This window comes from Artibeus jamaicensis, unplaced genomic scaffold, assembly GCF_021234435.1.
Source record: "Artibeus jamaicensis isolate MK-2021 breed Jamaican fruit bat unplaced genomic scaffold, CSHL_Jam_final contig_354, whole genome shotgun sequence".
Classification (NCBI taxonomy): Eukaryota; Metazoa; Chordata; class Mammalia; order Chiroptera; family Phyllostomidae; genus Artibeus; species Artibeus jamaicensis.
The window spans coordinates 18,060,651-18,073,396 of record NW_026521803.1 but is presented as its reverse complement, the minus strand read 5'-3'; the positions used below and the strand labels follow the sequence as shown (position 1 = coordinate 18,073,396).

The following is a 12,746-nucleotide window of genomic DNA, read 5'->3' as shown; positions in this document are numbered from 1 at the left end:
AAATGCTGTGGCATACCAGAAAATATATGTTTTGCTGATTAGACAAAAATAAGTAGGTGTAATTTTGATTCACACAGGATGGCTCTTGTTGTGTCAGCTGCTGTCATTTTTCTGTTTGACAATGTGAGGAAAAAGAAATCAGGTCTTGTGGATGGATCACCAGTTGAAAATCACTGACTTTAGCTGGAAGTTCTGCTGAAACAGAACAGATGGCCTGTTAATTTCCTCCAGGTGGAACTCTGTATTGTTACTGTGTAGTCTGATGTGTTTCTAGTGGAACTTTGTAACCCGAGACAAGGTACAGAGCGCTTGGCTGCCCCTTCCATTCAGAGAGGGTCACCTCAAACTGCTTAGAGGATTTTCTAAAGAACCTCACACCAGGGGACATTTGAAAAAATTTTAGCTTGATTAACCTGTGCTGTGAGGTTAATACTGCAAGTATTTATGGATGAGACAGTCTCTCTTTCTTTTTTCAGTACTGATGACCAGGAAAGGTGATAAATTATAGTGATTAAAGGGGCAGGCTGTGAAGCCAGATTATCACGTGAGCCCTGAGCCCTCGCTCTTTGCTCTTTTACTGGTTTAACAGGTTATATAACCTCTTTCAAGTTTAGTTCCTCATTTGTTAGAGATGAAAATAGAGAGATAATCTATTCTTGGGATTGTTTTAAGGGTCAAATGATGAAATCCATTTAAAATTCTTATTTAGCATAATCTACTTATTAAATATGCAATTAATTGAAAACTCAAAACATACCTATAACATTTAGGAAACATTTCCTTTTGTGTAAAAGAGCCAAAGCTAGTAATAGTTACCATATAATAAGTGAGAATCTTAATTTTGAGAATTGTCAGTTCTTTACCATTTTAGGAACCTTGGAATTGCAGGTTTATGTAGATTTAGAGGGCCTTTCTATTAGAAATGTTCAGAAATTAAACACAGTTAAAATTAGAGAGGAAGGATTCTTGGGACTGAGGAAGAGAGACCTGGTACAAATATCCCTGTTTTTAAATTTTGTGTTACCAATTTTGCTCTCAATTTACAAAACTTTATGGCTTGAGTTAGAGATAAACTTCCATCATATAATTGTGAGACAGTCTGAAAAATACAGCAAAGCAATAATTTATTACATTGTTTTGATGAATTAACTTCTTTAATTATTATAACTTTATACAGGAGTGGGCAGAAGTAGGTTTACAATTGTGAGTAGGTTAAACAGAATTTAATATTATTATTAATGATTGCATTATTTATTGGTAAATTTACCTTTTGCCCACCCCTGTATTCTTTCATGTGTTCAGATCCAAGTATGAAAGGGATTTGTTCCTGAAAAGTCTGCTATTCATTTTCATGTTGATTTCCATTTTTGGGGGATAACTGCCATATTTACCTTAACTGAGCGTATTGAGAGGAAGGTGAGTGACAGGTGAGAATTGCCAGAATCTGTCTTTATAACTGCACGGTTTTTCAAAAGTACTATTTTTTTTTCTTCAGAAAGCCAGGACTTTGGCAAGGTAAAAGGCCCATCCTCCTTTTTCATTATGTTTGTCAGTAAACTTTTCAGAAATGTGTTCTATAGATATAAGTATTATATATTTATACTTAAAACATATACTTTAAATTATATAATAACATTTAAAATGCGTTCCATGTACAATATTAAATTTGAGTATATAACGTAGTACCCTTTATGGGACTTGAGCTGTAGGCCTTCTTCAGGAGGCTTGGCTTATCATTAGGTCACTGTCCTACCCCGTGTTTGCTCCAGGGGCTAATTTTTATTGTTTAGTCCATCAAAAGGTGCTTTAGTGTAGTGTTTTTATGTAGAACTATTACCACATTTTTTGACAGGAGACGTCATTTCTGCTTATAATTTGTTATATGACTTACTGTTTTCTGCCTGACTGATGAATCCCAGTCCTAACGGACTTAGAATTCAGTATTTTTATTGAAACCGTAATTAAGGTCTTGAGAAGCGGCAGGCGGCGCACTGGTCACGTTGTGCCCTACCGCCCGGCCCCTCCCCCACAGCACCTTTAAAGCTACACAACTATGGAACTTCAGCCAGAGTTCAAGTTGAAGGACGTTTTGCAAGTGCTGACTTTGTCTTATGATAATACCTTGATACGCTGGCATTTTTTTTAAATACAAAGTTTTCAAATACCGATGATGATGGTCCAGCTTTCTGTGGATCCTAACCATCTGTCTAATCTGCCTGTCAGATAAACCCACCGTGGTCCATTCAAGTTATAGAGAGAAACTTGAATGGACTGTATAACCTACAGAGTTAAAGGATTTGGGAGATCCAGGTTTTGGTTTCAGCTCTTTGCTTCGCTCTCTGCAAACAGTGGCAATTCATTTCATCTCTCTTTATTAGTCAATCTATTTATCAAAACACTACCTTAAAATCTGTTTTAGACATTGTTTGTATTAATGGATACAGAAACCCAAAGAAAAGTATAAAGCACTATATACATGTAATAAAACAAGCCTAGATTTATAGAAAATAAAATTTCTAATAAAGAGATACCTCAAAGTACTCACCTGATAAATAATGTCAAGGTCATTAGTTTATATGATTCATTGTGGCTATATTCTAGTCCTTCCTTTGTATGCTTAATTTTGTCGTAAGCTATGTATGCGGCTACTTAGTATTTAGTTCAGAGGGAGCAAGACTGATGTGACTTCATGTTATTTTTATGTTTCCTATTATTAAGAAGATGATTGTTTCTGTGTTCATAACAAATTCTAGGAAAGTGTTCTCTATCATTTTCAGATATAAAGGTATTTCTAAGAACACATTTTCAAACAAAGTATTTGCCTTACCAATGTTCTAGCAAATGTTCATACTGTATATAAAGTCCAATTTTTATCCTAGAAACAGAGAGAAGTGATTAGATTTGAAAAGTGGGTCAAGGAAATAGACATTTATAAATGGTTATGGCATTTTATATAATTAATTATGGCATTAGTAGATTGGCATCTCGAGTATCTGAACCAAAATATTTTTCCATTTCTGTCCCTTGCTGCTAGGTTTTATTTGCAACTGTGTTTACATATTGCATGAGGGATGTTAGAACTCTGATGAATGGTCAGCCTAGAAGAACATGTCCCTGAGTTTTATCACCATTTATGAACATCTATTTAAAGTCAATTTAGCATTTCAAACATTCATGGAAACAGGGCTGTTCTTTAGAGCACGGGCCACGGGGGCATTTAGTCCAGGCTTCAAGTCCCAAAGAGACCTGGCATGTAAGCGTTTCTTGTTATCTCTGAATGGGGTTACCAAAGGATACTGACAGGAATAAAAGACAGGATTTCATCACAGGGCTTTAGTTCTGAGATGTAATTATTCTAATGACCATAATTTAAGAATCTGCAAGGACGCTCTTCATGTTTAAAAATATTCTAAGAGCCCAGCAATGAAGGTTGCTTAGGACTTTCCATTACAAAGGGATCTGGGAGGAAAAATTGTAGAGGAGAAAAAAAAAGAATGATTTTTTTCTCTCTTCACCTCCATGGCAGAAGAAATATTGTTTCAGAAATCAGTATGAGACTTGAAGAGTCTGTCCAGAGGATTTCTTCTCCCTGTGCCTGAGAAGACTTGGTAGCGTGTGGGTCCCAGGGAGTGCGTGGTGGGGAGGGAAAGATGCGGACAGTGAGGAGCTCGGCAGGTCTCACCATAAAATGGGTTCTGAACTCCAAGAAAACTACACCCAAGCGAGAGCCTTTATCCACACATGTGTATATACCAGATAGTAGCATGCCAAAGAGTGTGCCAGAATACCACCGCAGAGAATCAAGTGGCAAAATGCTTGCTAAAAATCTTTTCTAAGCTACAAATGGGATCTTATATTCTTATATCTCATGCACACAGGTGCCCATAAACACGAGCATATTTGTGACTATTAAAGGTACTTGTTTCTCAGAATAAAGCTACAAAAGAAATGTAATGTGTTTAACAAGGGTTCCAAGACAGATTCATTTGGAGCTAAGTAGAGCTAGGACAAGTAGCACAGTGGAGTCCAGTCAATCATAAATCCGCCTGGGAGGGGTGACCCCACAAATCAGCAGGGCGGAAAGGGCGGACTCTGGAGCGAGCGTCAGGACCATGGGAGCCAATAGGTTGTCTCTTCGCCGCACCACTAGCCTGTGTTTCTTTCAATGGAAGATTTCTTTTTATGTAAGGAGAGAAAAGATTTAATAGAAATCCTCTACAGAGATCAATGGAACATTCTTCTTAAATCCTATTTGTTAATGAATTTACTGCTCAGTCCCATTAATTGCAATGGACTATATAATTCCGTGCATTAAAAGATATAGTGACTCGGTATGCATCATAAACATTTTTTACTTATGCATTATTATGAAACAGACTTCCAGAGAGTCAGAAAAAATTATCTCTAATCGGGTAAATAAGTATGGCAAGGTTGTGAGTTCCCCTCCTCAAAACAGAGGACTAGGAATCAAATTCGTGTGTCTGCATGTGCGTGTAAAGAAAGAAAGAGCATGAAAAAGAAAGAATGGGCATTTAAATTGCGTGGAATTTTTCCTATTTAATAGCTAATACGAGAATGAAATACTTTCAGACTTTTCTGTTTATTTTTCTCTCACATTTCCTCGTATAGTATAAAGAAGTACTTTTTATCAGATGAGATCGGGCGCGTTCAGGGTGGTATGGCCGTAGACAAGAAGTACTTTTTAAAGAAGCTGGACATCTTAATTTATGAATAATAATTACATTAAAATCAAGAGCTTTAAACTTCAGATACTAGTGAAGTTGAACTTTGATTACCTGTATATGGATCGTCCATAGGAGACTTTAATTACAGACTTGCGCCTTCTCTTTGGTATGCTTGTGGCTTCTTTTCCTGAGAGTCAGTGGGATAGGCCAAGTGACACAAACTGATTTCAATACTAAATTCAGGAAAACATGCTTTACAGTTTTCGATCTTAACATGTAGGGTCTCCTCAAGGCTCTGCTCCTTCCGCGGCATGAATAAGCAGAAGTGACCCCATCACCATTAAAGGAATTGGTGTGCTTTGTATTCTCTTATACATGAGGTGCACATTTTTTCCTCTCTACAAACGTAATGTGTATCAGTGCTCACAACAGTAAATGTGTACCCGAGAAACCATCAGCGGCATTTCTGTCTAATTCATAACCTATTCATCCCCCCTGCTTATCTCGTATTTCGTGTGCCAGTGCTCATGCTGTGGTGGAGAACCAGTGCCTGTGTCCGACTTCTGCGTAGCGCTGTCTGAGTCAGTGTTAAGTTGTGTTTAGGGACTTTGAATGGTCTGTCAGTTCCATGTCAGAAATGATTTGCCTCGATGAGAGAAATAGCTTGGTTTTTGAAAGTAAGTTGATTCTCGATCATAGTTCTGAAAATAGAAGCTCTGGATAGGGCACGGGGAAAGCTTGTTTTGACAACCAATGGGTGCGAGCTATTATAGGCAGACATTATGCAGATGTGATATAAAGTAACTGAACAGGCAGCCAAAGCACATTTCCAGGTGTGTCATTTTCTGTGGAAGGGATGATTCACTGCAGTAAAGACATACGTGAATGTGGGTAGAATTCTCTTTTATTTTCCCTTAAAACATTTTGAAAAGCCATAACGAAGAAATGCTCATTAATGCAAAATCCAAAGTTTATTATTTCTACTTGGGACAAAATTTTAAAATATATTTGTAAAATTGGATAAAATATTGATGACACTAGCAGTAAGTTTTAAAAAACTATGTGGGTGATTTTTAATAAGCAAAATTTGCAATAATATCTGTTCACTGTGATTATTCTTACTAAAATCAGTGCAGAAATATAATCCGATATCCATTCAGATGTGGCTGATTTTTTTTCTCCACATCGTGTTATTAACTATTATTAAGAAACATGCAATCAAGTTGGATAGATATTTCTTGAAATGATGCATGGTATGCAGTGCATGCTTTCATTCTGCTTCCTGCCATTATGGAATAATGCGTCTTATTTGGAAATACAGTGATCATTTCTGTTGAATTACACTCAGTCTGCTTATATAGTAACACTTCTATTTTGTGAATCATTGCAGATTTCAGAGAGCTATGCCTTCCTACCAAGAGAAGCGGTGACACGGTTTCTAATGAGCTGCTCAGAGTGCCAGAAAAGAATGCATTTAAACCCAGACGGAACAGATCATAAAGGTAGCCTCAGTGTCAAATAGTGAGATTTAGAGTAATTTTATTCATCATGGCAATTTGTATCTCACATTTTAATAAAAATGTGGTAGACTGAAATAGTTCAACAAGTCAGAGCATCTCATTTATTCAGGCAGAAGGCAGTGAATTTTGAATATCCGCTCAGAGTAATTCAGTGCCCATTTTCAGAAGAAAGACAGTTTGACTGGGGAAATAATTTTTCTATAATAATATTTTAATTTTCATTTATTGTGTGTATTTTGTTGTATTTTAGATATATTCAGCAAGCAAATTGATGTTCCATTGATGTCCTTTTAAATCTGCCAATTCCTTATTTCCTAAAGTGATAATTAGTATGGAGTTCCTTCACTGAAAAAGTTTACAAACAAATTATAATTTGGTTTTTGTGTTCATTCAAAATTATCTAGATTATTTTCCTAACTATGAAATTCTCTCGGAGATTAAATTCATCTCAAAGACACATATAGGCTAGCCCATTACCATGTGTTGGAGACTGAGAAAGTGGACTGGCAAAAAAAGTGAGTACACATGGGGGAGGGGGGCGCAAAAGTAAGTTTACAGTTGTTCAAATGGAAAATAATACAGTAATAAATAATAGTACAAGAATACACTCGTGATTCACAGATAACTGTAAACCTACTTTTGTCCCACCCTATTAAATTAAGTTTGCCGCAAAAGTGAACAATTTAAAAGTACTAATAATTGTGTTTAATTACTGTGTTGCCTTCACTCGTTGTTACCCAGAATGTCAAAAGCTCCTGTGCAGTCAGGAGTAACTAATTTAGCCATCGTGCTAACTTGATGCAATATACCGTACCTTTGTAGAAGCTTGCCAGTTATTTTTTTCTGCAATTCATATCTAATGCTTGCAGTCTCCTAAACACTTGGTATCTAGAATCTTATTTCAACTTGAACAAATTGAATCATTCTGAAATTACAGGTTGAACGCAGTAGCACTTTCATTACCCACAAACAATGTTGTATTGCAGATAATGGAAAACCTCCCACCTTGGTGACCAGCATGATTGACTACAACATGCCAATCACCATGGCCTATATGAAGCACATGAAGCTGCAGCTGCTGAACTCCCAGCAGGATGAGGTAAAATGGGAATATCCATGTGTGCTATCAGAGGTCGGAATGACATCTGATAACCACGACCGTGGTGTGAAGCATGATGGCATTTTGATGGTAATTTATTTTTTAATGAAAGGTAATTTATTTTTTAATGAAAAGGATGTCACCAGGACTGCATAAATGGAGACTGTAGAGATTCCCTGTCTTAACACACTCACCTTGGTGAACTGTGAAAATTTGTTCATGCCCAAGAAGGTTCATTTTCCTTAATTGACCTTCGTAGGAGCTAGCCTTAGTGTAAGTGCTGGAAACTTCAGGGGGAAGTATCCCAAATGAGTGAGTATCCCAGGAAAGTATCCAAGCCTTTAGTACTAAGGTTATTCTGCCTAGAAAGAAGAAAAGTCCACTTAACAGGTATTTCCAGTATAATCATTTCTCAACCATCTAAATCTTGCAGCTATTTTAAAGTTACAGTTCATCTGACCATTCTTTGTATTTGTTTATCTGCTTCTCCGCAGTTTCTAGATTCAGTTTGAGGTGATTCATCTAAGGGTTTTGATGTTTCAAATCATTCTATCTAATTTGCGTAGTAACCATCTTGTAATATGCCGGTTGGCAAGTATTAGACACAAAATGCACATTTGCTGACTGCTTTCTAGAATACTAATGAACTCCCTGGTTCAGTTGAGACATCTCAAATGCAGGAACCAGGTTGTACATGTGCTCTCTGTGTGTTTTCCAAAAGTTACAAAAATATGGACTCTGTATATCCTTATTAACTAACTAGCAGCCATTAAACAATAAACATATTTATTAAGAATAATGTTCCAGGCTAAGAAATTCTTTCCTCTTGAAAGCATTATTAATCTCAAAAAATACTTTGCTGAGCTAACTGTAAAATTCAAATTAAATTTCGGGCTTTTTGTTTTCTTTGTTATTTGAGCAGATTTAATTTCAAAACTATGTAAAATTGCTTCTATCTAAAAAACTTTAAGGGTACATTCTATAAGAAGATCTGTATTAGTGCAGTAACGGTGTCAGATTCCATATTACCAGATGGCTACATATAAACAATTAGATAAATAGTAATAAAATTGTTGGGTAAATGACATGAGCAACAATGGACAGAATATTATTGTCAATCCATCCCTGAAAATGGAAAACATTATTTCCATGATTCATTATATAATTGAAAAAATTAAATCTCATAAACTAATGAGAGCTGTCAAATTGTTTGTAACTCATTTAGATGTTGATATGTTTATTTCTAGGCCAAAAAGTAAGAAGTTCAACTTTGTACCAACAATAAAGCTCACATCTGCTGAGTCCTTCTGGCCTCTAAAAAATTATAAGTATTTCACACAAAGGAAAGAGATTCTTTTAAATTTGTAACTGAATTAGGAAATAAGTCCTATCCTTAAATTTTGAAAATACTGAGTTGGATGTATAGTATCTTAATAAGTATTCAGATCAATGAGTAGATTATCTAATTTTAAATTTGTAATTATTCAAAGATAAAAATGTAATTAAGTAAAGTAAGTCATGTTAAAATTAAATTTAAGTGAGATAGTCCATTGTGATCAGTTATATTTAAATGATGTATTAATTACATCAATATTGAGTGAGTACCTTCTGTGTAACGGACACTCTTACAGATAATGGAGATAAACAATAAATAAATTGACAAAATTTTTGACTTTATTAAGCTTCTATTCTTGAGAGGGGGAGAGACAACAAAGAAAATTAATAATAAAAATATGTATATAATAGGGTGTTATTATGAAGCTATTATGAGAAATAAAAAAGGCCAGAAGTGGGCTTTAGGATTACAAAATATTGTATCCAGTGTAAGATCTATTGATCTCATAAACAAACTGTTGGTGATTTTTAAACTGGACCAAACTTTCTGGGGAAGAGTTTGACATCAATTATTTAAATTTTTTAAGTTATTTATATTCTTTGACTAGAAATTTAAACCAAGACCTGTGATATATGAAATAATTTCTGTGTTAGAATGGCTAATAGTGGATGATTGGATACACATACTTTCAAGATCCAACAGTGAGGAACCGTCAAATTTGCACTGTCCAATATGGTAGCCCCTAGCCATGTGTGGAATATAAATTTCATTAAAATTAACTGAGTTAAATATTTAGTTTTTCAGTCATACTAGCCACATTTCAAGTACTCAGTAGCTACATAGGGCTGGTGGTCACTGAACAGCGGCTGTTACAGAGCCATTCCTTCATGGCAGGATGTTTTCTTGAGCAGCCCTATCTAAATAATCAGTGTTCACAGCACCTGCGGAGCTTACTAACTGCGAGTTGCAGGGCTCTCACCCCAAGATTATAATTCTAGGTCTGATGTGTGGGACCCGATGACCTGAATTTTTAACAAGGTCTACACTCATGTATACTAAGGTTTGAAGTGGTTCATTTCATAGAAATGCTAACAGTACAGGCTTCAAGTTGATTTGAGCATCAGGTAAGCGAACAACAGGGCAAAGATGAGACAGACAGTCTTATGGAAAACCCTAAACATTTGATTGAGTAGCTTACACGTTACTTGGTAGACTTGGATTGACTTGTGTATCGCTACAAATTTGTGAGCAGAGAAGTGGCATATTATGAAATGGAAAGATTAATTTGGTAGTAGTTGATGAATGGAACTAGTGGGGAAGCAATTGAAGGTGGGTAGATGAAAGGAGAATGCTATTAGGTCATTCAGAAAATAGAAAAGGAGATCTTGAACCAGTGAGATAGTGACAATGGCAGTTGGGGGGTATTTGATAAAGACTCTCTAAAGGTAGAATCTGGAACTCAAAAACTGCAATGAAATATGGAGCAAATTAGAAATCTGAATTTTAATTAAGCAACTTCTCAAAATAGAAATAAAAGCTCAAAAAATAAAGTTTTTTTTCAAAATAAAAAATAAGTACCATTCTTAAAAGGGGGAAAAAGACTGGGATAAAATCATTTATTACAGTAGAATATATATTCTAATTCTTTAAATTAAGTTTCAAGGCAGCAGAGTTACGATGGTTAGCCATGGCTTTTATTACCGTGAGATTGTAGTCACGTAAGGAGTAAGCTCGCACTGGAAGATGTGGAGAGGCTTCTCCTCTACCGGTCCTCACACAAAACAAGACAGAAATAGGGTTTAGGTGAATGGCCTAAAGGTGATCATGAATAAAATAAAATAATATCATATCAAATTTTATATGATTCAAATCAAATTGAATCATACCAATGATTCAATCAAATTTTATGATTCTTTACCTTTAAAAATACTCAGTAATTTTTTCTAAAGTGATTAGCATTATCTCTATGTTGATGATAAAAAGCATATTATATTTCATACTTATTGCCATCTTTTATTGAATGGTAATAACTTATTCTGTTAATAATTAGAATGGAACTTACAGAATGAATGCATCTACTTAATGCAATAAAGTCCTTTGTAAAAATAAGCAAGTGGATAATTCATATTCTAATTAGTACAATTGTGAAAAGCAAATCATATTTCATAGGAGATCATGGAGGAAAGTATTTAAATAATCATAATAATTAAGCCACTTATGATATGTACTTTAAAATTGTGAGTTTAAAAGAAATAAAAATAAAGAACAGGCACATTTGGTGTCATAATTATTTTAATCTACTGTCCAGGTATCTTAGAAAGTATGCTGACAAGAGTGTCACTTAGTGGTAACAAAGTATATTGATTATTCATAACATGCTGAAACAGTTTATATAATCCTTCCATGGAACAAAGATTGGGACCTGGCTCTTTAAACACACACACACACACACACACACACACACACTCTCACATACACATACATTTTACACTCATACACATGCATGTATCTCAGCTGGTGTCTATATGCACACATATACCATGGAAACAATATTTTACCAGTTTACATATATTTAGCTATTTCTAGTATACAAAATAAATGCTTTTTATAAAGGCAGTGTTTATGTAGAATAGAAACCTACTTTGTAAATGCATGTTGCTCATCTTTACCATTATATTTAAGTTTATTTTTATATGTGTTCATATAATAAATATGAATCTTATTATATACTGTAGAATTTTTATATATTCTACATAACAATATCAAGCAGTTTTGTGCTTATTTTAATGTGTATCTGACATTGTTCTAACAACTTCAAATTACATGTCTCCTCAATCCTTTCCTAGCCCTATGAGATTGATACTACTATCATTTCTCTTTTATAGATGAGGACATGAGGCACAAATGGTTAGGAAACTTGCTTAAAGTAACACATCTAATAAGTGGCAGACCTTGGATCTGAACCAGACAGTCTGGCTGTAGAGAATGACATCTAAGACACTGACGTCATGGGCACTGTGACGTGTATGTGTTCATGAAATGGGAGTCTGTGCCAGCTGCTGTGTGTGCATGTACACTGATAACATTGATGTGCACACTGAGTTCTGTTATTTTTCTCCCTTTAACATATATATTTATTTCAGACACTCTAGATTTCCTTAGAATTGAGATAGGAGAAAACATAATGTACAGAGAGAGAGGCTATGGCACCAGGAGCCATCTAGGTGGCTGATTGCCCAGAGGCCTCACAGGGTAGCGTGTCCTCGCTGAAATAATAAAGAGCTAATACTACTCAGTCTACCCAGACATGATCAGAACTTTACTAAAGGAAGGATATCAACACCACCTTGACCTGACCTGTGGGCCAGAATACCAATTTGTCAATCTAGTGGAGTCTTCTTGTCCCCTAACCATAGCAACTTCTTTGCTGATACCAAGATATAATTTATAAAGCCAAGGTAACTCTATTCCAAGAAGGTATTTTCACAAGCCTAGGTGAGTTCATATGAATTTCAGTTCTGGTATACAATAGCGGGATACATTATTTTAACTGTTCTGTCTCTCTGTTTCCCCATGTGTACAATTGGATGGGTTCTGGAACCTAACTTATAGGTTGTGATGAAGTGAGTGAAAAAATACAAAGAACAGTGTCTGAAACGTAAATAGCAGCATTGTTACTACTACTTATTATTTTAATGTTAAACTTTCACATCCAACATTTACAAATGAAAATCAAATCTAGTGACTTCAGCTAATATTTACAATATTTTACTCAGCTTTCTCAGGCCTTCCTGGTTACATAAACAAACCATTTGTCCAAAAGTCAGTTCTCCAAAAGGAGTTTGCTTCAGTGAAATGGCTATTGCAATATATTTTAGATTTGGTTTAACATTTGACAGGTTTTGATGAATTGGCTGTTTGGCAAAAAGGTCTTTGGCTAATTTAGCTATTAGGTGGACTGGCTTTTGGTAAATGCATCTTTCACAGTTTACCTAGAATTCCTTTTTGTGCTTGCAGTAAATTTATGTTCACTTGTAAGGAAAGAAAGACATGCTGGGGTTATCTTGCTCTCCAGCAATGTGGACTTTGAATCTGGCCATGTAAGT

General features: G+C 35.3%; 1 protein-coding gene across 4 annotated transcripts in view; it reads left to right on the top strand.

Moving 5' to 3' along the window:
- NOL4 (nucleolar protein 4) overlaps positions 1-12,746 on the top strand; it is a 285,053-nt gene that overhangs the window by 77,626 nt on the left and 194,681 nt on the right. For all 4 annotated transcript variants that reach the window (XM_037154492.2, XM_037154493.2, XM_053664284.1 and 1 more), the window contains 2 exons: positions 6,076-6,187; positions 7,192-7,304. In XM_037154492.2, the coding sequence (XP_037010387.2) occupies positions 6,076-6,187; positions 7,192-7,304 (225 nt within the window). The remainder of the gene's footprint in view (positions 1-6,075; positions 6,188-7,191; positions 7,305-12,746) is intronic.